Below are 27759 nucleotides of genomic sequence, written 5' to 3'. Positions count from 1 at the left end.
TGCTGATAATAATCCAATAAATTTAAGTAAAATAATTCCCTCTGATCTGGATTACATAAACGGTTGTTTGAACCAGAAGCCAGCATATTGCAATGGTTGACATTCTGCCAAGAAAAAGCAGCAGCGTCTGCATATTTTTCCACATTGAAATTTTGTAGAACATGCAAAGAATTAGCATTAGAAGAGGGCAACAAAAGATCATAAAACATAAACAGGCACAACATCCTGTAATCCATCCGTTGTCATGAAAACTGATCGAGTTGAAAGGTAAAATGCCCTGTATGGACAGAAGTTTGCAGTCACAGTCTTGTCTGCTTGCTATCTTTACAACATTTTTCTAGTCTTTTCCAAAGTCTGCATTATAGTGTGAACTTGACTCCAGTTTCTTTGCTTCATTCAACTTGCGAACAGCCTGAATGGCAAAGATAAGTACAAGTTACAGGCCAGAGAGCACAAGCAACTCCAATTTTATAAAATGCTAAACAGAAAGGAAAAGAGAACTCGCCTTCATAAAATCTTCTTGGATTACATAATCACGCTCTGCACGGATGGCTGCCATACCAGCTTCTGTACAAATGTTGCGAAGATCTGCTCCATTGAAGCCCTGATAAAAGTTGAAATAATCTCAGTTCTACAGTAATCAATCAAACAACAATTACCAACTCCAGAACATAACAGTGTAGTACAGGATAAAAACTCAAATATTTTGGATAAATTTCAAATTATTAAAGAAACAGAACAAGACCTCCGCAAGCTTTACAACAGCTTCATAATCTATGTCTCCGTGTTTTGCAATCCCTGCAGCATGTATTTTCAGTACTTCCATTCTTGCTTGTTCATTTGGAAGTGGTATCTCAATCTTTCTATCCAAACGGCCAGGTCTAAGCAGGGCTGGGTCCAGAACATCAGGACGATTTGTTGCCATGATCATTTTTACCTACATTTAATGTTAAAATTAACAAGATTTTCAGGTGACAATGAAAAATACACTACCTTGAAGAATCTTAAATAAGTTAAATAACATAGTTTCTTGTTTAATGCAGTTGATTGACAATTACAGCAGCTTGAGCACCTTAAAACGCAATACCTTTCCTAATTGATCAAAACCGTCTAGTTGGTTAAGCAATTCCATTAAAGTTCTTTGAATTTCTCGATCGGCACTTGTTCCTTCACTAAAACGGCGTCCACCGATTGCATCAATTTCATCCATAAATATGATGCATGGCTGCAACAAAGCCCCCATTATAACATTTATCATTTCATTTATATTAATCAGAATACTTGTTAGTAGATTGCAATGCAATTACTAGAAGGAATAGGGTTGCAGGCATATAGAGAAATACTTTTTAATGTTAATACCTTCAAATTCTTAGATGTGATGAGCTAATAATTCAACATACAAAATGTTTTGAAATAAAAAATAAACTATTATTATATGTAAATAAAATATTTGCATTTGTAATTATATTAACAAACACCAAAAATTAGTTTTTTGATGTTCAAATGAATAAGAAGTCATACCTGGTGATCCCGTGCATAACCAAACATCTCCCTAATCAACCTTGCACTTTCACCAATATATTTATCTATTATAGCACTTGAAACCACCTGAAAATAGTATTATAAAAAGAAGGCATAAATCAAACCTCAGCTACAAGAAATAAGAAAGTTGGATTGCATAAAAGTAAGATGGATATCAAAAAAGCTAAGCTACAACCTTAAGGAAATTGGCATCAATGTTACTAGCAATAGCTCTTGCTAATAGTGTCTTTCCCGTTCCAGGAGGGCCATATAGAAGTACTCCCTGAAATTGGAGAAAAAACAATCAACCTCTATGAAAGAATTCCAACAAGAATAAATAAAACATGCAAGTTGAACTTCACTTAAACAATTAATTACCATGATTGATTTGCACCCTACACAAATTTTACCTTGGGAGGTTTGATTCCAACCCTAAGAAAGAGTTCAGGATTCATCAAAGGAAGTTCAATAGACTCTCTCAGCTCCCTGATTTGATCTGCTAACCCTCCTACTGCTGAGTAGCTCACGTTGCCAGGATCCTCATGAAGCATATTATAAACAACAGGGTCCACCTGCATCCAATATACACAAACAAAATGATTAGCCTTTTTCCTGAAAATCCCTTCAAAGATTCTAATATATTTTGTGCTCATTAACAGCTTGCTGATGTGAGATTCTAATGCTAGGTACCTCACGAGGAAGAGCCCTCATTATTGTAAGTGTTGTCATGTCAAGAACAACACGTGTGCCTGCAGTGAGCTTATCTTTATCTACCTTATTCCGGCACCCAACAACATATCTTGGTCCACTGCTAGCTTTCACAATTACTGTACAAAGAAAAATTCATAATCGCAAAATTAGAAAAACTAATTTACTTCAATAGTACAAGCATGAACAGTTAAATATTAATTTGTTCAAAATCAAACATCCACTGGAGATAGAATCATAGATTCATAGGTGATACATTTATTAGGACAGTGAAATAAAGTATGTTCCTACCACATCCACATTCCCCTATTGGGAAAATCTGAGAAATGTAAGAATGTTTGAAGGGGATTTTTTTAAGTACACTAAAAATTATGGGAACAATATTTCAAAATGGAAATAACAAGGATCAAGGATAGGAGCAAGAGATGAGGATATCTCCAAATGGGCGACAAGGAACCTGGAAAATAAATATGAGAGCATATTTATTAAATTATATCTTTTAGTCACATTTCCAACTACATTTATGCATTTGATTGCCTGTTGAACATGTAAATATCATATAGAAGAATGTATGATATTGATGCAAAGTAATAAAGAAATAACTATCTAATGGTCCTTGATTAATTTTCCAACCGTAGCCATGCCAAAAGATGTCATTTTTACAATATCATATCATTCGGTCACCTTTCCAACAATAATTGTGCATTTGATTGCATGTCAAATTTGTAAATATCATGGATACTGAATGTGTGATATTGATATTAAGCAATCAAGGAAAAACTATCTAGTGGACCTCAATTACTTTTCAGATTATACCCATGTTAAAACATATACTTACTATACTATATCATCCAGCCACCTTTCCAAAACTATTTAAACAGTTGATTGCACGTCAAATATGTAAATGTCAGGACTATTGAGACAAAAAATGACAATCGAGGAAAAACTATCTAATGGTGAATGACCAACTTTCTGAGTCTAACCATTTTAAATCATGACAGCAAACCGAGTACAAATTTAAGGAAACTGTAAGTAATAAACCAGTATGCTAGTGTGTTTGTCTATGAACTTTGTCACCTTCAAAGGAAGATATAAACTACCCATACACACCAGTACATAAAATAAAATTAGAGATTAAATTTATGGAAACTATTAAGTAATAAACCAGTATGCTAGTATGTTTGTCTATGAACATTGTCACCTTCAAAGGAAAATAAACTACCCATACACACCAGTACATAAAATAAAACGAGAGATTAAGCATGGAATATATATTGCTCTATTATGGAAAAAAAACGTGTATCTATAGGACATAATTACACTTCAGTTGTTCTTTGGAAGTAATAATAAATGGAAAATGTTACATGGCAAAGCTTAAAATTTAAAAGGTTCATTGGACCATTTGTTTTTTCTTCAACTATCTATTTTTCCTTCAAAACTTGATCTTTGTTATTCTCTTTTGCATAACTACTTGTGCAATATCAATGGCAAGGCCTATTCCAGGGGACCCTGCTGATCAAGCTCCTTGACTCAACTGAACCAACTGTAATAACTCCTTTTGCCTGATGGGTTGTCCTCGGTTCAAACAAATTCATTCCTATGATTTGAAAACTACTATGTCACTCCTAACATTAATTCAGATACCGCCCATCCAAAGATTTCACTAGCCTGAGAAAACCAAGTTTGAGATGCACAGAAGCCAACACTTCTCTTTCAATCAAAAACTCTGATAAGTTGGAAAACAAACATCAAGCTTGGGACACATTGGAGCAAAATAAGTAATCGAGAACCCAAAAGACAGATTTAATCAGAAAGAAATTGGGTAATTGTATAGGGTTTCTGGAGGAACAAAAAAACAGGGACTAGGATCAATGTTCTTAAGAAAAAAACTAGTATAACACTAGTTCACTTGGGTATGTCAAGACAGCTTCCGAGACGCTTAGTTATCCTGGTTCGCTGGTATGGCCTCCGGACCAGGACAGGGTTCAGGTCCAATTCACCAAAAATTCAACCAAGGTTCAATTTTTGGCAACATGATTCGAACCAGTCATGAGTAAAAACAAATACAGGTGAATTGGTTGCAAACAGATCAAATTTGCAGCAAACCGCATCAAACTAGGCCCCACGGATGGCGTTTAAGTCATTTTTCTGGACATTTAATAATTTTTGAAGTTCCTAAACCCTAAAAAGTGAACGTAAATAATTTATGTTGGCTTCTAACACTCATTTGTGGTGTGCAAATAGGTCATTTTGTCTTGAGCAAGAGCAAATAGCTTGCCCTTAGCTCTGTTGCTGAGTCAACAAATGCCAAAGAAACAGGAGGAGGAGAAGATGAAGAAGATGAATATTAATAGATTTTTAATCCATTAGCTGAAACTTGAACTTGAAACAATGATAATTGAACTACTTGTTATGATTCATGAATCATGATTTAATTTTACTGTTCTGAATATTTGATGTTGAACTTCAAATATATGATGGTTTGATCACAAATCATGATGCCATGATTACAAGTTTAAAGATTATGCTTATGGCTTTTTTGTTGTTTAAATGATTAAATCATATGAATGTATGATACTGTGACATTTTAATTTTAACATATACTTCTAGGCTTCATATATATGTATATATATATAACTTTTACATGTTTTTGTACGAATGAACCCAAATCCCTTTCCAAAACTTTGCCATACCAGCAAATCAGTTCTTCAAACTTGAACAGGTAACTAAGCCGGGACAGGAAGACAAAGCACCTAAATTCCAGGAAGGTGAGGGCATATCAGGGGGGCAAAGGGTTGTATACTATGCATATAGAACTCAAAATGCTAGTTATGAAATGATGTTTCAGTATAACATACCAAACTGAAATACTTAAAACATAGCAAATTGCAACATGAACCAAAACCATTCAACATTCAACACAATACATATCGAATAGTAACATTAAAAAATCAAATTCAAGTACCCATCCCAGCGGCAACACAGTTGCAGAGGTAGGGGTACTTAGATACTCCAAGAACCTGGTGCAGGATGTAATATCCCTTTCCGGATATTTTACTAAAAACCCTTGATATAAAGGTGCAGATTTAAAACCAAACAAAAAGCCAATATTTGATATAAATTCCAGAGCTTTAATTGATTTGCAACCCGCAGATTTGCATACAAAAAAACTCAAAAAAGTTTGTTTTATTCCTCCAATATTCAGAAGTACATACATAAACCAGGAATTAACACAACAATCTGCCAAAATATGTTACTGTATTATATAACAGTAATATGATAACATGCAACAATCCAAGAAATCTAATCTTATAAATAGAAATAACAATCAAATTGGCAAATGTGGATAAAACCCGTACGAAGGCTATAATTTTGCGTCCAACCTCCAAAGCTTCTTCAAGCGTTTGCATCCTCGAAGCAATAACCAGTAACTGTTTCTAGTGCCCAAATTAATATTTGTTTTAAATATTATAATCTTCATATCTTCCCATGTGGACCCTGTTGTACCTTTATCACTTTTTCCAATGTGATGCACACTCTTTTAAGCAATGTGGGATAAAGCACCTTTTTTATCCTCTAGTCACTTAAGTGAACATAGTATCTTTTTAAAATAATTTAAAAGTCACTTAGTCAGTAAACCATATAATCATTAGGCATCAAAATAACTGACCAAATGAACCCCAATAAGCATGTGCAATAGCTCGTTGGAAAGCTCTCAGCGAGACACATCCAAACCAACACTAAGATACCAAGAATTCTGAGCTTTGTTTACTTACTAAAAATAGTAAGTATCTAGACAACCTGCCAAAACTGCTCTAATGGATCTGAAACTAGAAATGTCTAGGCCAAATCTCAAACTGAACCCATAAGGAACTCTTTTCACCCTTGAAACCAAGGCGAAGTGAGTCGGCAACACCAAATTATAATGTCCCAGAAAAAGGGGACATTACAATGCCTCACTTCTCAAAGATTGCTTGCCCTCAAGCAATCCACTCATACCTACAAAAGCCAAATGCCAGGATCCCATACTTGCCTCTAAAAAGAGGTTCTACACCTTAGCCCATGTACCCCAGCATGCATCTTCCCAAACTCAAAATGGTGAAACAGTACAATAGGAATCGATGTGCCAAATAAATGAATGCCAGGATCCCAAGGCTCACCATTAAGGGACACCAACTGCCATGTGTTGCTGCCCTATGTACCAATACCCTCAGTCAAAATGAATGCCTCACTCCATGACCCTACAAGTCTCTACTATCAAGTGATGATGGGAGCTCGCCAATATACCAATATCCACCCCAAGATGATAACAACCAAACTCTCCTCCTAGCTCTCCAATAAAAGGTAATACATAGGGATGCTCCCCATGGATCCCAATTGAGAACCTGTGCGCTCTCTAAGATATCATTGACCAGCTCCTGTAATATCTATACCACTATACCACTACCATTCCTGCAATAACTATACTGATAACAATGACAGATCCGACTAATCTGACTCCACCACCATATCACCCCGGTGAAAACGAAGTAATCCTAATCTCTACAACTCTGATGTGTCAGAAGGTTGAAACACACAGATCATAATCCTGTGACTGTGTAACAACACAGCATAATCCGCCAAATGAAAAATACTACTAACACTTGAATTCTTGAACATCCAATCAACATGATCCTGGATAAAGGAAGGAGTGGTTGGTGAATCACCAACATCATGAATGCTCACATTGTCTTCAATATACTGCTGGATAAAAAATGTAGACACCTCATGTGGAACGTAGGGTAGTGCATGTTCTCCCCACTCATCTGCAAATAACTCATTGACTCCTAAAGGCCAAATAGAATCAGCGAATGTACTACTAACATACACAGGCAAATCACTAATAGTCGGAATATACCAACAAGAAAAATCAACAATCAACAAGTAGGTCGTGGCCATCTCATAAGAGTTGACCAATAAATCTCTGGGTAAGCTGAAAAATCCCTTAGAGCATGCTAAGGATAAATCTGAACTCCCTACTCCACAATAAGTAGCCTTGCTTATGTCAAAGTCTTTGTAAAAAGATGGTTCACCATTAAATGAAATCTTTGAATTACCCTCACTTGTTCTATCACTAACCACGTGCTCATGTGATGATGTACCGCTGCTGTCATAAAAATCAGAATTTCCAGACTAATCAATTTGTTGATCCCTAGAATTTTTCTCATCATAGAAAGTCTCAGACGAGGAACATGTGATTGACTTACATTGTTTGCTTTCACATCTAGCCACTTTATGAATTTCTTCAATGATTTGTGAGATTTCTTGTGCCCTTGAACCACGGTTATCTTCTTCATAAGTGGCTCCCCCACTCGTTTGATTTTCAGCATTGTGGATGGAGTAATGTGTTAAGCTCAATTAAAGGTATAGCGCATCTACCTCACTCTTCTTGTCCCTCCCAAATTTTATTGCTAGATCTCTATCCATTAATAGTTGCAAGTACTCATATTTCATCATTTTCAAAATTTCAAAAATAGTATGTAAAAGAGGACTTGTGACACCACATACATTCCCTTGCCTCTCTTCTATCACAATCTTCCGCATAAGATCCTCAATCAAATTAGAAGAATCATCCATCCTCGTCAACACTTGGACAATCTTGTCCTCTTTGACCAAAAGCATATCCAATAACTCGAAGAGTGATAAAGGTTTTTGATCATCTGCTTCGAACACAAGTGGGTTGTTCTCCATAGAACTTTTTGAATTTTCATCACCTAGGGAAACAACATTTTCAAATATATCCTCTAACTCAACGTGAGCCAGATCATCTGTCCTGCCAACATTGTGGTCCATTTGCTCCTCCTCAAAGTTTGACATAATTTCTAGCCTAGCATCACCATAAAATTCATCCTAGTTGATTTCCATGTCACCAAATAAGATGTTGGTGTTTTCCATGTCTAAATAAGATAGGGAGTTGCCAACGTTGGCGGTTTGGTCAACTCTTCTACCTGGGCCATCAATATGCTCATCAAAAGGATTAGTGTAAACAACTTCATAAGATACTTTTGTCTCCCAATTACCTGCTAGTATACTTGTGCCATTATTAGTACTACTATCAAGTTGATTGATATCTGCCCTATGCAAATTTGTGTAATTGTCCTCTGCAAGGAGATCTCAAGCCAATTCATAGTATTTGTTTCTTATCATATCCGTCTTGTTTTGCAGCTCTAGCTGAAAGTCCACATAATTAATGAAAGGAAATTCTTTTTGAAACTTTGACGAGAATTTGTTATAATCATCGTACAGTCTCCTTACTTCACTTATACATTCATAAGGATCTTAGAATTGCCCTGGGCTCTTCACTTCTTTCATCATTACGGATATATCTTTCCAACATGCCAAGCTACTATATTTGCGTATCTGTTGTAAGTGGAATCTTCAACTCTGCTTCTCAAATAGTTATCCCAATACCACTACTTATCGATTCAAATGCTGTAATGATCTCCAACTGTTCTGATTAAATAGTTCAAGACCATGGTAACTGGTGAACTTGCAACTGTCTATCTTGATGTGTTAATCACATTTTATATGAAATAGAACTTGCAGATAACATTCATCTCAACAGTCACTATTGTTATGGCCCAACTATGTTGGGTGTTGGAATCTCGTCTGGAAGCGTATAAGAACTGAATCGACCAACAAAAATTTATGATCTTGCTGCTTTAAAGTCTACTCATTCCTTATTCCAAACTTAGACTCCCAACTGACCACTGTAATAATACTTGGTCAATTCTAATCACAGAGTTCTAATCTGTAACTGGGTAATTGGTCAAACAGTTGGCTTACAACCCAAGGTTGGATGGAGACAATAAATAGCATGCAAATTGCGCTCATGCTTCCAACCAAGTATTTGCTCCAAACGCTTCATCCATCCTAAATCAGGCTGCAATTGCAAAGCTCCTGCCAATTAAAAATATACAATTGTATAAGGTTTCTCTATTAGAAGTTCCAGGCTGCAATTGCAAAGCTCCTGCCAATTAAAAATATACAATTGTATAAGGTTTCTATATTAGAGGTTCAAATTCCAGTAATTTATATCATACTTGATTTGTAACTCCTCCATACTGGAACAGATCACCAGATAAGCATCCAAATTTACCTCCATGCATGCATGTGTGTGATGAGAGTTTCTATATACGCCAAAATATCCGATGCAACACAACTAATCAAATGTCAAGAATCACTAATACTAATCCAACTGGTCCTATAGGATGTAAAATACTCATTCAATGACTTGAGAAGTCGCGTGATTGATATTGGAATTCACCCAACTACTTATAACACGACAGTTGCTATGTGCACCCGCTCAATATCACCCACGGTAGAGTATTCACCATTCGTTCATGCAAAACAACATCTGCACTAAGCAACTGTGTTGGCTCTCGCTAATAAGGAATCCAATGCGGTTGGTCAATGCGTTCCAACTCCAAAATTCACCCACATTAAAACCAAACTAAGCTATAACAATTTCGATCCTCCTTATGATATTTACTAGCACCTAAGCATCTCCAATTCTTTAATTTAGGTTCCTTTCCTATGCCCAGCCTTGCTCAAACAACTTGTTGAATGAATGAATGAATCCTCCTACTATTCTCCTGTTGCTTCAAATACCATCCTCAACATATGTAGAGAGGAGATGTTACAGGAGAAAGCATGCCAACGTGACCACTAGGTTACAATGTAACTCCCAAGGAGAAGAATGTAACGATGGACAAAAATAGTGGAAGTGGGTCGCCACGTTATGCCAAGTCCATAGTTCCGAGAATCGCGTTGAAATTGCGTGAATCACCGATTCGGCGATCAAATTCATGCACCCCGATTTTTTTGGTGTCAGAAATCGTGATCAGCAATTTCATCGGCTGAATTGCCTAAATCGCCAGTATCGGCGATTCACTCCAAAAATCACCAAAATCGGCCACATGAATCGACGTGAATCGGCTGGCGGTAGCAAGCATGTTTAGTTGGAAATAATAAAAAATCATTATTTTTTTTGCTATGTTTAGTTGGAAATAATTAAAAAATCACTTCTTTTTTTGCTTTCTTTTTTACCTTTCCTCTTTGTTATAACCCTAAAGGGCCTTCTAATTGTTAAGCATGAGTAGAAGAGAGGAAAAGTGAGAGAGAAGAAGAGAAAAGAACCATAGGTTTTTTTTATAAAAAAAACGATGACAAATAAAAAATGTTTAGAATGCATAACGGACGATGCCCAAGGGAAGGTAAAGACATAATCAGGTAGTAAAACATCAGCAATTCCCAGAAAGAGTGTGGGATCAGAAAAAAATCACAAAAATACTGTGTTCCATGCAATTTTGTGTGGGTTTCGAAGTGCTAATTTGGTCTTGGCAGCAGAGGCGTTGCCCCTCGACCCCACACCCTGTATCGCGACAACGAGCGCGCATAGACCCCGTGGGGGCGGGCATTGCCCCCTAGACCCCCAGTCGCTGCGATTATCAGTCGTGGGAAGTCTCACCAGTTGATGAGACCTGAAGCTATTGCAGGCATGGAGTGTCTGTGGTGGAGAGAACAACAGAGCAAGCCTTTCGAGAGGGGTGATACACTTTGAAGCACTTGGAGTAGGTGTTGGATGTGAACCTGTCTTATAATAACTAAGGCAGCTATCTTATAAGAACTCTTTACCCCATGCAGTAAACACAAACTTCCATGTTTATGTATGTTAAGTTTTAACTTCTATTTGATGATGTTATAGTGTGTTTAAGTCTTAAATTGTTAAAATCTCTACATTTAAAGGGTTTATTCAAATTTGCCGATTCACGATTCAATTCGGCCGTGCCGATTCCGATATGATTCTGATTCTTGTAACTTTGGCCAAGTCACATGAGCATCCACGACAAAGTCCTAGCTTTACTAGGTAAATCTGTGTCACATACAGACCTGCGGATAGGTAATGCAGGCAACCACAGTCTTGGCAAAAGTAATTGCTTCCATCCACTGCTGAGTGCACCCGAACTGAAATTCCTCACAGGAATAAATCCGCAATTGTCCACCTGACCAAACTAGTGTCTTGGCTGTTTGGCATGATGCTAGGAAGGGTTGGCTCACTCAGCTCCATGGACTGGATGTCGACTACTTACTAGTTCCACAACCTACTGGTTATGTTTTTACAGAGTATGTTGGGTATTACTCGTCCATTCTGCACGTTCCAGTTACCCAAACTTGGCTTGCTCTCCCAATGCTTATACTAGCCGTTGGTACTCATGGTGTCAATAAACTCTACCTTCTCAAGCTGGGTTTCTCCTCTATAATGATCTTGAGGCATGCTTGAAATAATAAAGTACTACCCACGTGAGCTTCCCAATACCTGTAACTCCTAAAACCGCAGAAGCTCAAGATACTAGGAACTTAGAAATCTGCCACTGTTGGAAATCTTGCAAAATGTAACTAACATTACTGAATGGAGTTGGGGCTACGTCCAGGCTCCTTGCACACACATTCCAAGGGTTTTCATCCTTGGTATTTCCAATCACATTTATGCAAACAGTGAGAACTGATATTTGACTTCATAAAATTTTGTGTTGTGTGATTCCACAGGATGGCAGGACTCTTCGCTCTGATACCACTGTAATATCCCTTTCCGAATATTTTACTAAAAACCCTTGGTATAAATGTGCAGATTTAAAACCGAACAGAAAGCCAATATTTGATATAAATTCCAAAACTTTAATTGATTTGCAACCCGCAGATTTGCATACAAAAAAACTCAAAAAAGTTTGTTTTATTCCTCCAATATTCGGAAGTACATACATAAACCAGGAATTAACACAACAATCTACCAAAATACGTTACTGTATTATATAACAGCAATACAATAACATGCAACAATCCAAGTAATCCAATCTTATAAAAAGAAATAACAATCAGATTGGCAAATGTAGATAAAACCTGCGGGAAGGCTAGGTTTGCGTCCAACCTCCAAAGCGTCTTCAAGGGTTTGCGTCCTTGAAGAGATAACAAGTAACTATTTCCAGTTCCCAGATTAATATTTGTTTTAAATATTATAATCTTCATAACTCCCCGTGTGGACCCTGTTGTACCTTTATCACTTTTCCCAATGTGATGCACACTCTTTTAAGCAATGTGGGATAAAGCACATTTTTTGTCCTTTACTCACTTAAATGAACATAGTACCTTTTTAAAATAAAGTGACAAGTTAAATGAACTTTAAAAGTCACTTAGTTAGTAAACCATATAATCATCAGGCCTCAAAATAACTGACCAAATGAACCCAAATAAGCACGTGCAATAGCTCGTTGGAAAGCTCTCGACGAGAAACTTCCAAACCAACATTGATATACCAAGAATTCTGAGCTCTGTTTACTTACTAAAAATAGTAAGTATCCATACAAGTCCCCAGGTTTCACCGGAAAAAACTAGAAAGATCAAAGAGTTTTTTTTTAAATCTATTTTCTGCTAAAAATATCAGCCAATTCGCCAATAAAAAGTGAAAAATGTCAATAAATCTATCAAACTCAATTAATCACAATTCAAACATGTTTATTCCAGGTTTTTTTTTTCCCATTTTGTAATCCTTAGTTAAATAACAGCAAAATATCATGCCAGCCATGTCAAGGGAAAAAACTAATGATTTTTACAGTCAAATATGACACTGAAGCTAGTTTGCAATTCATCACAATCACCACACTTTTTGGTGGTTTCAGATGCTATGCCTGGAGACAAATGTCACTTGAATGCAAATAAGAAGATAATGAGTTATACATGCAGAGCAACTGTAGCATATGATAAAACAAGCTTTAGAATAAAAATGTCTACTCTCTGTTTTGAAATATTGACCTGAAATATTCTAAATTTTTCCAAAAGCAAGTTTCATCATCTAGTATAGCATGGGAATGTTTTGTCTTTAACTGTAACATAGACAACCCTGACGCTAAGGTCATTAGCTACAAAGAGGAGATACTCTCTCCACCAGCTTGGCAGCAATTGTGGAAAATATATACAATAAAATTGGAAGGATTCAACAGTCGAGTGTAGAACTAGATTCCCAAAAGCACTCAGCCACTTAAAAAAACTTATAATATTTTGCATTGGTGAAGTTATCGAAAACTTGACAAGTAATTAAATAATATAATCATGTATTATCAGGCAGTAGACCAGAAGAAGGATGCTCGAACAGACATATTGGTGAAGTCATCAAAAACTTGACAAGTAATTAAATAATATAATCATGTATTATGAGGCAGTAGACCAGAAGAAGGATGCTCGAACAGACATGTTGCACTCAAAGGTGAAAGAAAGTCTGTAAAACTCCTACCTAATCCAATTAGGAGAACAATACACAAACAGATTAATAATTAAAAAGCACAGAACCAGGTATTATCCAGCAACAAGTCTTCCAATAAAATAGCAGATACTTCATTTTTCACAAAAGATTTACTGTCTGAAAATAGAGGAATCCAAGCAACATGCCCTGAATAAAACTGAACATATTTCATCTCAAGCCTTCAATATATAGGAGAAAGAAGGCCAAAGAAACTCTGATTTTCCGAACTATAACACACTAGCTGGGTCCAACTACAATTTATGCACCCACCTTCAAAAGTGTCTCCTTGCAAAATAGAAAGTATCTCCCCAATTGACTAAATGACTCGTATATGCAAAGGGGTGCAATATAACTCCCAAACGCTCCATGTGGGTGCAATAATATCTTACAAATTGCAAATGGTCCATGTCCAATTCATGCACTTCATACGAGAGTTAACTCCTCCCAACTTGGAAAGTAGTTAGTTCACACTTACAACTAACGGGGTCCAATGTAACTCCGAAGTGCCACGTAGGGGTGCATAGTATCTTTTAGCTACCTCTTACAATTGAAGCTGTAAATTGCTGATCTAAATGCTAGTCATAGTCCACCTACTAACTCCCTATCTAATGTCTTCTTACAACTGTTACATAATACAAAGCACCAAAAATGGAATTGTAAGATTCCATCTAAATGGAGCATGAATTTCCATGTGAGCACATTGTTTACTATATTTTATACATATATCAAATAATTCATCTACAATTAGGACTCAGACGACGATCAAGTCCTAGTTCCCTAGTCCTAACAAAAATATGGCTACCTTTTAAATTGGGTCACAGACCACACGAAGAGGGGCAAGGCAAATGCCACTTTGCATGTTGCAGGACACTACTAAAATCTCCATGTCAAACTTTGACTACATTACAAAGTACTGCACTGAAGACCCCCATAATCCATGCCAGAATAATTTGGCACTAATACTTGTCAAAGTACCTGGAATGTACCTATCAGGTTGCTCCATTATCACAGGGCCAGATAAGGCAACTCCCAGCTACAGAAATGTTACACGTGCCAAGCACCCAGGTAGAGCTGAACTTTCATAATAATACTACAAAAAAACAAGATAAAAATTTAAGAAAAGCAGTTACAACACATTACAATCCATGCACACAATTAAACAAACATGAAGAACTGTAACCAAAAGCTGCACAGAAGAGCAGAGGGAGTGGCTTGGCTGTTACTTCTACAGCATCTAGTTCTAGTAAACCAATTGCTAAATTGGACACTCTCAACAAAGAGCAATACAAATTCGTTCAAATATTTATTTTATTTGAACCTGTCCGTCGAGTATTTAATATTTTCCTATTTTGAACAAACAGCATTATCAAAAGCGATAGACCTTATGGCATGCCTCACTTAAAATTTGGATCATCAATTTCAGTAGTGTTCTGTATTTTTTTAATGTGCATTGTGATTAATTTGGTTTGCTATGCTTACATTTTTTATAATTATTATAACTGGACACATACCCAAGCCATACCAAAATCGAGGAAATTGACAAATCCTTCTGCACCCACCTCCAAAAGTGTCTCCTTGCAACATAGAAAGTATCTCCCCAATTGACTGATTGACTCGTATATACAAAGGGGTGCAATATAACTTCCAAATGCTCCATGTGGGTGCAATAATATCTTACAAATCGCAAATGGTCCATGTCCAATTCATGCACTTCATACAAGAGTTAACTCCTCCCAACTTGGAAAATAGTTAATTCACACTTACAACTAAAAGTGTCCAATTTAACTCCGAAGTGCCACATAGGGGTGCATGGTATCTTTTAGCTACCTCTTACAATTGAAGCTATAAATTGCTGATCTAAATGTTAGTCATAGTCCACCTACTAACTCCCTATCTAATGTCTTCTTACAACTGTTACATAATACAAAGCACCAAAAATGGAATTGTAAGATTCCATCTAAATGGAGCACAAATTTCCATGTGAGCACATTGTTTAATATATTTTATACATATATCAAATAATTCATCTACAATTAGGACTCCAACGATGATCAAGTCCTAGTTCCCTAGTCCTAACAAACATATGGCTACCTTTTAAATTGGGACACAGACCACACGAAGAGGGGCAAGGCAAATGCCACTTTGCATGTTGCGGGATACTACTAAAATCTCCATGTCAAACTTTGACTCTACATTACAAAGTACTGCAGTGAAGACCCCCATAATCCATGCCAGAATAATTTGGCACTAATACTTGTCAAAGTACCTAGAATGTACCTATCAGGTTGCTCCATTATCACAGGGCCAGACAAGGCAACTCCCAGCTACAGAAATGTTACACGTGCCAAGCACCCAGGTAGAGCTGAACTTTCATAATAATACTACAAAAAAACAAGATAAAAATTTAAGAAAAGCAGTTACAACACATTACAATCCATGCACACAATTAAACAACCATAAAGAGCTGTAAGCAAAAGCTGCACAGAAGAGCAGAGGGAGTGGCTTGGCTGTTACTCCTACAGCATCTAGTTCTAGTAAACCAATTGCTAAATTGGACACTCTCAACAAAGAGCAATACAAATTCGTTCAAATATTTATTTTATTTGAACCTGTCCGTTGAGTATTTAATATTTTCCTATTTTGAACAAACAGCATTATCAAAAGCGATAGACCTTATGGCATGCCTCACTTAAAATTCGGATCGTCAATTTCAGTAGTGTTCTGTATTTTTTTAATGTGCATTGTGATTAATTTGGTTTGCTCTGCTTACATTTTTTATAATTATTATAACTGGACAAATACCCAAGCCATACCAAAATCAAGGAAATTGACAAATCCTCAATTAAACCCACATCCATACCATTAAACTGCCAACTTTATGACATGATGAACAGTAAAACCCAGCAAATTTATCCCACACTTATTACAACATCAAAAATGAATAAATAACAAGCTCAGAGCTATATTGAAACTCATATAGATAATAAGCACATACATAAACTAAAGGACTAGGGCACACTTTCATAAAATAGGATCAAAGAAAATGGACTATTATGATGTGTACCTTGAAAGAATTGAATAGAACTCAACAACAAGGGCTAGAATGTTAAATCGGCATGTATGGCAAAAAGTACCCATCCACAAATTAAAAATACTATTGCAGCACATGCAGGTTAACATTGAAATAAATAAACACACTATTCAAACACAACAGTCATTCTAAATATATTACAACAGAAATACATAACAAGTTACTGCACTGAAATACTTCTACACATGACTAGTAGCTTCTTGACAACAATTCTTGGGAAAAATGAATTTGGTAAATTCTAATAATTAAATTCCTAAGTAACTTTATCATGTTACACACAAAATTAACGTGGCATGAAAAAGAGCTTCCCCATTGAAGCACCCAGATAGTATCTCAAAAACAGCACTAGTAGCCAATCAGTTTGTGCAAACACTGCCCATGTTGTGGTATACATGCAAAAATTATGTTTCCATGAACACAAACAAACTTTTAAAAGTCATCTTGTAATTCTCTCTGACTTGTCACCTTCTAAACTCTAACAAAAACTTGACTGTGACCTAACAGCCAATTAGTTATCACTATTCTCATAACAAGCAGAGAGATTCTGAGGAGGATGAAAATACTCACAGCGTTCGTTGTCAAGTGGCCTAAGCACTTCTCCAATTATTTGGCCAACACTCTGCAGAGATTTCAAATCATCTTCAGTTTTGTCAAATTCCTTCTTTGCATTCCTCAAAGCCTCACGAACTGCATTTTATAGTTTTTACCAAGATTTTCAGTTTAAAAAAATTGAACAAACTGATCTAAGCTGATATTTCAAGCTAAAAGAAAATCATTTGAGCAACAGAATATCTACTATCATATAAAGTAAAGACAATGAACCAAGATTCCTATTTATTCTGGAAAGCTTTCAAAATTTGAGTATTATATTATGGATGATATGGAAGATACAATATGTGCCAATCAATTGAGCAGGAATGCAAAAGAATATTACAATACATCATAAGTTATATTGAAAATGTTGGATTTCTTTTTTCTTAAAGAAAAACAATGATAAGTTGACACCACAGAACAGCAACTGTTGATGAATGAACATTATAAACACAACAAAAGCTTCTTGCATTTCCATGCCATTTTTGTGCAACTTTATGATGGACAAAGATTGCAGTATTAATAAATGTGAAAGCCTCATACATTTAGTCTAGCTGATTCATTCATGCATTAATGATACTCCAATGCTTGCTTAATGCATTTAGCTGTCTAAATTCATATGTCCATGCATAGGCAGAACAAGAATCATAAAATCCAACTAGAAAATCTAGAATGCAAGCTACAAACTCTTGAAGAATTTTGTTTAGCTCATTCTACCATAAAGACAAATGTAAAACAGTAGAGCTTCACATCTTATTTATGCAACTTTATAATGGACAAAGATTGCAATATTAATAAATCTGAAAGCCTCGTACAATTAGTCTAGCCGAGTCATTCATGCATTCACTATACTCCAATGCGTGCTTAAGGCATTTAGCTTCTAAATTCATATGTCCATGCGTAGGCATGGACAAGAATCACAAAATCCATCTAGAAAATATAGGATGCAAGCTACAAACTCTTGAACAATTTTGTTTAGCTCATTCGACCATAAAAACTAATGTAAAACAGTAGAGCTTCACATCTTATGGAACAAAAATAGTGACTGAGAATTGTAATTCATGGCAATAAACTCCAAATTTAAAAAGCAGTGTAAGAATAAAAAGGCAAATCCGTGAAGACCAGACAAAGAAAATAGTGATCATTGTGTTTTCTGCAATTTTCTTGTACATGGATTACCAAAAAAATGATTGTAAGTTCCCACAAAATAGTTAATACATAGATCCATCGTATATACTTGTAATGTGTGGCAAAGCAGTGCAGATGAATCTGCAAACATAGATAGGAGAAATGTTTGAAATGCAATGCCTCTCCATTATTATACTCTTAATTGGTATCCACAAAGTAATGATTAACAGTTTATGACAGTAAACAGATTGTCCTATACAAAATTATTTTGAGAGACCTAAATGTAATGGCATAGGTATTAATTTTAGCTGATTTATTCTCAAACCTATATGGCTTCCTTGCCTTATGTAATATCACACTCCCATTGCATCTTTTAGTGATTAACAGTATACAGTATGACAGCACTTGGTGGAGTTGAACTTCCCTCCAGTATTCTATATTGCCCATATGAAGATCAACATCATAATATGGCAAATGCATCAATCACTCAATGGGCCCTTTATAACTATGCATGAATCTAGTTGCATCAATAACAGGCTGCAGCAGATTCCATAAAGGGATCTTGAAGATCAAACAGAATTAACATTTTTATGTCTCTACCCATATATGAATAGAAAACACAAATGTCAACAAAAAGACTTGTGAATCAAGCATAGTGGGTCAACCAAGAGAGGCACAAGTGATACGCCAGGAAAATTCAATAGAACGAGTCTAATTGTACTATAAGAAGTACTTCCCGTCGATATTGCAACAATATTCTAGCATTTGGCCTTTACTAAAACTTCCTTGGTTAAGAATTATAATAGTAATTATAAGCTTCAAACCTCTGCTAACAAAGCCCAGCTCCAGTGCCCATTAGTCATATGGTTGATGCAGGAATGTGTGAGGAGTGCTGCTTTGGCATGAAACCATTGCTAGCCATGGCAGAACCTGGGGTGGAATTTTGAGCCCAGTATAGCAACTGGCTAAATGTGGGGAATTTGGAAACACATCTACAACCCTTTCTAGTTGCTTAAGTGACAAGGAAGGATGCAAGGAAAAGGTGTGAATTTGGTGGGAAGCACTCAAGGACCTTCTGCAGACACCAGAACTGGAGAAGTATAGATGAAGGACTCTGACAAGAAGCCAGGTAAGCAGTTAGAGTTTGGACCTGAGGACTATGAGTTCAACGGCCCAATGGGAAAAGCAAGAAGGAATAAAGTATGTCCGATGGTGAGGGATGTTTTCATTTTTTGTAGAATCGCTATGGTAATTGTGCAAAGTTTTAACAATTGGACTACAAATGCTCTATGCACAAGAATGTATAGAGGGGTTTGAGTTTGTTTTAATTTTTGTATATGATGCGTATGAAACATCTTATGGTCATAGGGGGATTCAAATGTCTGCTCAAACTTTGCAAATGATGTACAAAGTCGTGTAGTGAAAGTCGAAGAAGTATAGGATTTCAAGGTCTCATTTAAAGCCCAGGGACTCGCATGGTTTTTTTATAACTACAAAGTTAATCTAAGAAGTAAGACCACAATTCATGAGCTGACAGTCACCCTTCAATCATTAGTGTTGTCCACATGTTATAACTTATAGGCACTGGCATGATAAATAAGATTTTTAAAAAAATTATTTCCACGTTATTTTGATATAACTTTCTTTGGCAGGGTTCCCAAAATTTTCCGGAAAATATTTTAACATATAATATTTGACTGCAATTTTGACCAAAAAAATCGCAAATATATTTCCTTATATATCACAATAAAAAAGATTCCCTAGATAGGCATCATTCTACCTAGAACTTTTATAAATTGGTTCCAGTTATACTTCACAATAAAAAAAGATTCCCTCGATAGGCATCATTCTACCTAGAACTTTTATAAATTGGTTCCAGTTATACACCTTGAACTATACAGGTTACCATTCAGATTTCCCACTGCTGTTACTATATAGCAGTTAGATCTGTTGCCTAGGGAAATCGCAATTATTGCTGTCATTAATTCGAAAATGAGAATGGTTATCTGTGAATACAGTTGGTGTATTTTCATTTGAAGATTGGCATTCTTTGTTTTGAAAACCTTGTAAATAGGGAATATAACTGGCTTACTTTAGTTTTAAAACTTGAGAATGGTGAACGTATGACAAGTGATGCTATTAGTGCTTGCAATCAGCAGACTGAGGAAGTTTTCTTTTAGGTTTATCTTGACTTGCTTGTTAATTTATTTTCTCATCCATTAAAGGAAACTGGAAGTTCTCAAGAGGATGGCACTCATTTTCTTAGTTTATTATTACTGTTTTTCAGTTGCAAGTCTTTTACAGCTTTGAGTAGTTTTATTGTCCCTCGCTTCTTCAAGCAATGCTGGATTAAGTTGTATTGAAGGTTTCACCTCCTCGTCTTCATAATTGATATGAATCCTTTTGGTTATGGGAAAGAGCTCAATAATAGATTCCTTGAATTCGCCTCTCAAAAGAAGTTTCTAAAAATTATAAATTTTAACTATACATTCGTTTTTTCACTAAAATTAAATTAATTGGAATCTAACTTTATATATCTTATACATACTTGTGAAGCTGCAGTATGAAGACAGGGGCAGTGAAGGAAAAAATCAAAATGGCAACCCAGTACCCAACAGCATTAATCTTCACAAACAATGTGTTTTCAACAAGCTTAACAAATGCTTTCTAGCCTATATTTCACATTAACAATAGTTTTTCAAAACTAAAAATAAGAAATCTGTAGCCAGCAATTTTGCTAAATCACAATTTATACAATAACTTGACCAATGCAATGCTTTAGTGAGTTCACAATTTAAAAAATGACTACACCAATGCAATGTTTTAGTGAATTTTTCCCATAAATAGCAATAAAATCAGAATAAATTCATCTGAAATTCTGAATCATCAAAAATTGTGAATTTGACCAGTATTTGACCAGTATTCAAGTAGTTGGGGTGATTTTTTGGTCACTGATGTTTTTTGTTTCTTTTCACATCTGCACAAGATTTCTTTTAAGGAGCCAGAGCATTTTCTGTGTTTGAATATTTTACGAACATTTTTTTTTGTAAATTACTTTCTGTTTCATATTGCACAAGACATTTTTTAGGACTAAGAGCATTTTGTAGCTGGATTTGGTAATTTTGGGGGCTATACACCACAATCAGCAGGGTTTCAACTTGATTTCTAATTAACATTCAAAGTTTTCAGAGCACTCAAGTAGTTGGGGTGATTTTTTGGTCACTGATGTTTTTTGTTTCTTTTCACATCTGCACAAGATTTCTTTGAAGGAGCCAGAGCATTTTCTGTGTTTGAATATTTTACGAACAAATTTTTAGAAAAAAAAATTACTTTCTGTTTCATATTGCCAAGGTTGCATGGGTACTCGTACCCACCAAGTACCCACGTACCCAAGTACCGGGTACACGTATCCCACGTACCGGGTACTCGGTAGAGAGCATCATAGCTAAGGACCTTGATAAAGATTCTGATTTTGGTTTTTTATTTTTGTATTAGCTTGTTGTTTATCAAACTTAATTCAATACCAAATCAGTTTGAGACTTTGATACTCATTAACAACAAACTTTATCACTGTTCAAGTCATAAGTTTATCATTTGCAATATGTCATTGTTATATGATTTAGGATCCTCTTGTTCATGTTTAAAGTCTGCCTTCTTTGTTATGCATCTAAGCATTTATCATGTATTATTATTTCAAACATATAGCAAATCTGAAACTGAAAACAATACATTACATTTGCAAACTTTATCACTGTTCTTGTTTTGAAAAACCATTGTCATGACTCATAATTTCAGATTTTTTATAAATATAAAAGTATAATTTTAAAATAAGTTTGACATACCCAAGTACCTCCATCCCCTACTATGAAAAATACTTTAAACATTAAACATTCAGCAATAGCATATATATATATTTCAAATTTCTTGTTTTGAATGCTCAATGTCATAACTCATGACATATATTTTGATTTTTATATTTTCTATAAAATATTAATAATATAGAAAAAATAGGCATACACACGTACCCCCGTCCCCTATTTTGAAAAATATGCGTACCCGTACCCGTTCCCGTACCCACATACCCGTGCAACCTTGCATATTGCACAAGACCTTTTTTAGGACTAAGAGCATTTTGTAGCTGGATTTGGTAATTTGGGGGGCTATACACCACAATCTGCAGGGCTTCAACTTGATTTCTAATTAACATTCAAAGTTTTCAGAGCACTTAAAATCCCATCTTTCCAGTTCAGAAGTCTTAACGAGTTTCTTCATTTTCTACTTATAAAAATGAAAATTAAAAACATGGAATTGTTTGAACAAAAGGCCCCGACCCACAACCCTAAGGCCTTTTTTTATAGTAGTCTTCGCCATGTCATCCTGCTCCTTATTCAAATCCAGCAACAGAGTCTGATTGGCCTCACACCAAAGGCATCTGTCACAAACATTCTATTAAACTTATTTGGAATAAGGACAGTGAGAATAATGAATTAACTTGTGTGTGTGGAAGAAAATCTCTCCACATGCACAAGTATTATGTGCCTATAGAACTTGCAATCACTATCATTTAAGCACAAAAACAATTGATTCTTGTGCAAAATTAATACAAAGTTGGAGCAGGTTCAGATAAGAGTGTATTTCCCGTTAGTAAAGTTATAATGAGGAAGATCAATTCTATCTCCTGCAAATGAATAGTTGTAAAGCAGGATTCATTATACACCAGCCATTGTATTATAGCACTGTTCCCACATTCTTTGAAGCCTTAAATTTGTATCCACCATTGAACTATAACAAAATTAACCTATAAATAGAATGTAGGTCCAAAATGATACTATAAATAGAATATAGGTCCAAAATGATACTGCTACCAAGTATATAATATATTGCAATGTATTAAATTTTAACTATTATATAATTAACAATATCAAACGTGGTGGAAGACTTGAGACATCATCTGATGTCATTATACACAAACAATATACAAACCACACCAGAACCATAATCGATAACAAAAATAAGTATTGGCAAATTATCTCAAATTTCCTAATATCCATTGCCATCAATTTTTCATGTGATAGTCCTGTGATTATTTGTAAGGTTTGTAATACATAACACTCTGTTTACTGATATTATTAGGTTCACCTTCCATCCCCCCTAGATAGTAAGAACTTATAATTTTGTGCTTTGCTTTTATGATATAGCCTCTATTTCTTTTATATGTTTAACCTAAAATTTTATATAATGTCCCATTTTTGGGATTTACCTTAATTAGGTCCTCATTCTGCCCTAAAATTCCTGGCTGTCTTCATTCTGGGAACTGTCTGCACAAATAACATCTGATGTCATCTTTACCTCCATTTAGATTGAAGGTGATTTGCACATGTGTATAGTAACAATATCTTATTTTGTGAGATAGGAAATAATGAAACAGATCAATGAAAATGCCTGCCATCTTAGTATTTATGAAGACTAAGGGTGATTATGCATTCATACCAAATAGGAATTGCAGAAAATATCACAAACTGGGAAGATGTAATGGTGCAGTGCCTGGATGGGAAAATCAGCTCAACTAACATGACATCGTGTTTAACACAATAGGGGCTGTTAGAAGTTCAGGTCAGGCATGGTCTTTCTCAAGATTATTCTGAAACTCACAACTAAATTCAGCAAGTTAAAAAGATTCTCTAAAAGCAAAAACCCTACTCTTGTTTTCTACATTCAATAAGTTAAATAGATTCTTATTTTCTCTTTTCTTTGGTTCAATGCTGTCTGCTATTTAGACTTGTATTAACCCTGCTTGATTCCTCTTGGAGTGGTCAATTTGTTGTGTGTGTGTGTGTATATATATATATATATATATATATATATATATCTCCCAACGAGAGATGAGGAGTCAAACATTTTATGAAGTCACAACTCTTCATCGCATGCTCTTGACTTTTCATTAAAATTTATTAACTATTTATTTATTTTTATAATTTAATAAATTTAATTGCAGAAAGGGGACATTAGCTTTGACTCCTTTTTGCTATTGTTGCTATATACTTTTGAGTTCCATAGACATCACAGTTTCATTATTCAGGGATATTGATAAATTCTTTCTTTCTTTCTGACAGTTGCCATGTGTCTCACAGAATAAATTCTTTCTCTCTTTCTGACAGTTGCCATGTGTCTCACAGAAGAACTGTAAAAGAAATGGTACGCTAGGGTCTAATTGAGCTTCTAGAAGACAGGCTCTAATTTTGTTTCTGTATTATTTTAGGTGTGTTTGCTCATTATTGAAACTAACACAAAGTCAAAAACCAGGCCTTAATTATCAAGATTTACTTCCATCTGCATGGACCCCAAGAACTAAATTCCACCCATTCAATTTAGCAGGTCTAGGATTCGCATAATACTTCCAATTTTGGCAACTGGCTATTCTTTCATTCCAAAGAATAATCTAGCTAGTTAGGATCCTTTGTCATTATTGCAAGCTATGGATCTGGAGCTTATCAATTTGCAACCCCTAAAGCATAACCATTAGACAAGACTATCAATGCCATTCACTCTTGGCCTTCAAAGTATCCTAGTAGCTTTGTACAAAGTACGTTTTCACTACACTTTCACCAAGTATTAGTCCCACCTACTCACCTATCATGGCTTCAATATCAGTATCTGTATTTCATGCGTAGACCTATCACAATAAAGCTTAGCTTAACTAATTGGGGATGGATTTCTTGATATAGTTTTTGAGTTGGATCCTTGATTGTCACTTAATCTTTACACTCAAACAAAATCAAACCATGCATTACACAAAAACTGAGCTTTTGTGAAAATCCTGATAAAGAGACTGATGCTTAGCTATGTCAGCTGCCTACATATCTTTTTCCCCACTCTTCTTGTATCTATATCTATCCAAAGCATCTATCATTTGATGGATGTATACTCCGTAAATTAGGCACAATCTATCAATTTATGCATTGATGGATTTAAAACCAAAATTGAAAGGGCTTCTAAAACCCTACATAACACATCTTACCGCTGTGAATCCTGCCAACTACCTCTATAGAACAAGTAGTAATGTACCATATGCTAGTGATGGGCAGAAACTTGTAGAAATGTAACACTTGTCTAAATCTCCTCACTGAAATAAGTGCCCGAGAATCCAGTGTATATACAAGGTTGTGGCACAACAAAGATAGGATACATAAGAGTCGATGATTAATGATTAATCTTTACAAAGAAATAATGTGGCCCAAGTAGTCCAGAGACCACATTAAAGAAGACTCATAAATGCTACTTGAGCCCATTCAATAATGCAACTACTTGTCCTTACATAACAAGTACAGAATATAGAGATTTAGAATATTTGCCCACATAATGAAGGAATCTACGGTAACAACATGTAGAGCGTAAAACTCATTTAAATAACATTTTAAGTTTCTCGTTGAGCACGGGGATTCAAAAATATTCATAGACATTTAAAAAAAGGTAAAAAAAGTTGAACAAATAAACAACACTATATTCAAACATTATCAAGCAATGTCAATTTGGATGAGTTCAGATGATAAAAATAATAAGCTTCTTATTCGGACCAGCGCTCTCAACCCCAGATTTTATGATAAAAACGATGAAATTAGTAAAATGCGGATAAGAAATAACTCCGCTGCAAGTCTCAGATATAGTAGAGGGGAAAACTACATATCATCTACGGCAAGGACTCGACAGATTGCTATATAAAAAGTTATAATAGCACTTTTCTTCCAGATGCAGTAAGAAGTCCTAATCTCTGCTGACTATTACGTCCCACAATTGCATAAAATGAATCAGCCAACTATATACGCATTTATGAACAAAAGTAGCAAACCATAAGAAATTTAAATCCCATTAAAACTCATTATACCACAAAATTAAGAAAAATAAAGCATCCATGTAAATCACGAATCGTGCTCTACTCGTGGGGAATTTCAAGGCAAGAGGCACCAACTGTGCAAAGCATCTAAGACGAAGATTGTAAACAGAAAGACAAAGTCTTACAAACTAAAGAAAAGTGCAATCAATGGTCATGGAATTGAAACCCTAGAACAAAACCTAAACATATTGCGTCCCATGCTATGTTCATCACATACCGGTGCGAACTCTGCTGTCAAGTTCCTTGTGTTGCAGGAGCTTTTTTCTATAATCAGTAACTGCCTGCAAACGAGCTGTAGTTTCATCTGTTTCCGCCATTATCTTGTTTGCCCTGCTTTTTTTTTTACTGCAGCAAGCCTCACAGAAGGAATAACAATAAGATATGAAGGCCAATGGATTCAAAGTCCCGATCTGACGAAGGGAAGATATGCAAAAAAACAAATACAGAAATTTCGCAGTACTTTTCGTCCGGCGTATGCCCTGATCGGGTATAGGAGGAAACAAACCTTGCTAGGCGGGGTGAGGGAAGAGAGGAAGAGAAGGTGTGAGAAAGAAGAGAAGGGGATATGTGAAATAACTCTTGCTTTTGGTCACTTTTCTGCCTTTCTGGTATGATACGGTGCAATTAAATGGTAACAACATTTTATTTCTGTTTAATTGAAGAATTGTGGTTTTTGATTTAGTTTAAGAAATGGTTGTTTAGTCAATAAAATTAGAATTTATTTAAAATAAATTTATAGAAACGAAGTTAAATTGTTTTGTTTATCTTTATTTTATATTTTCAATTTAATTGTGTATGAAAAATTTTGAATATCATTAATTTGGATCACTTTCTTTTGTGATTTCAAAAGTTGAGTTTGTATTATTGTTATTATAAAATATTGATCTTATGATATCTAAACGAATAATGTTCAATTCATTGTATAATCAACAATTATTTTTACAAACATAGTTATCCTTTTATTTGGAGAAACCTTTACACATATATTTTGTATTGAGTTGATTTGAACTCAATAGGGTGCTTACAACATGATTGTACCATTGTACCAAATGTCATTTGACTTTGTAGATTAAATAACATGTACAATATAACTTATTGAAATAAATATAAATGCTAGTATAAAATTAAGAAATAAATTCATATATATATATATATATATATATATATATATATATATATATATATATATATATATATATATATATATATATATATGTAATGTAATATATGTATATATGATGAGAAAAAAAAAATTATGATTTAAATTGTAATTATAAGTCTACCATTTTATTGCAAAGTGTTATAACAGTAGTATTATATTTATATTGTAGTTTATAGACTTTATATTCAATTCTTTATAAGATACAAATTGGGCTTGTTTTATGTAATGTTTAATTTTTTTCTCTTGCCCATTTCATTGCATTGTCACTTGTTAAATTATAATACCAATTTTAGATCATTTTTTTTATATAATACATTTTTATTGTGATTTAA

At 35.0% G+C, this 27759-nt stretch overlaps 1 protein-coding gene across 1 annotated transcript; it reads right to left on the bottom strand.

Annotated features, from left to right (window-relative positions):
• Nucleotides 1-26810, bottom strand: LOC149535447 (26S proteasome regulatory subunit 10B homolog A). Its single transcript, XM_089807166.1, has 10 exons — nucleotides 26483-26810; nucleotides 17223-17342; nucleotides 2212-2348; nucleotides 1932-2093; nucleotides 1718-1804; nucleotides 1522-1608; nucleotides 1088-1225; nucleotides 746-937; nucleotides 506-604; nucleotides 1-412 (listed from the first exon to the last, which is right to left on the bottom strand). Exons 1-10 carry the CDS (start codon nucleotides 26580-26582, stop codon nucleotides 338-340), a joined length of 1197 nt encoding a protein of 398 aa, XP_089663292.1. The 5' UTR covers nucleotides 26583-26810; the 3' UTR covers nucleotides 1-337.
• Between the last annotated feature and the right edge of the window lie 949 nt (nucleotides 26811-27759).

Source organism: Cupressus sempervirens, chromosome 10 (genome assembly GCF_028749045.1).
Source record: "Cupressus sempervirens isolate cs-2001-9-10 chromosome 10, ASM2874904v1, whole genome shotgun sequence".
In the NCBI taxonomy this organism is placed as follows: Eukaryota; Viridiplantae; Streptophyta; class Pinopsida; order Cupressales; family Cupressaceae; genus Cupressus; species Cupressus sempervirens.
This window is presented reverse-complemented; position numbering and strand designations above follow the sequence as displayed.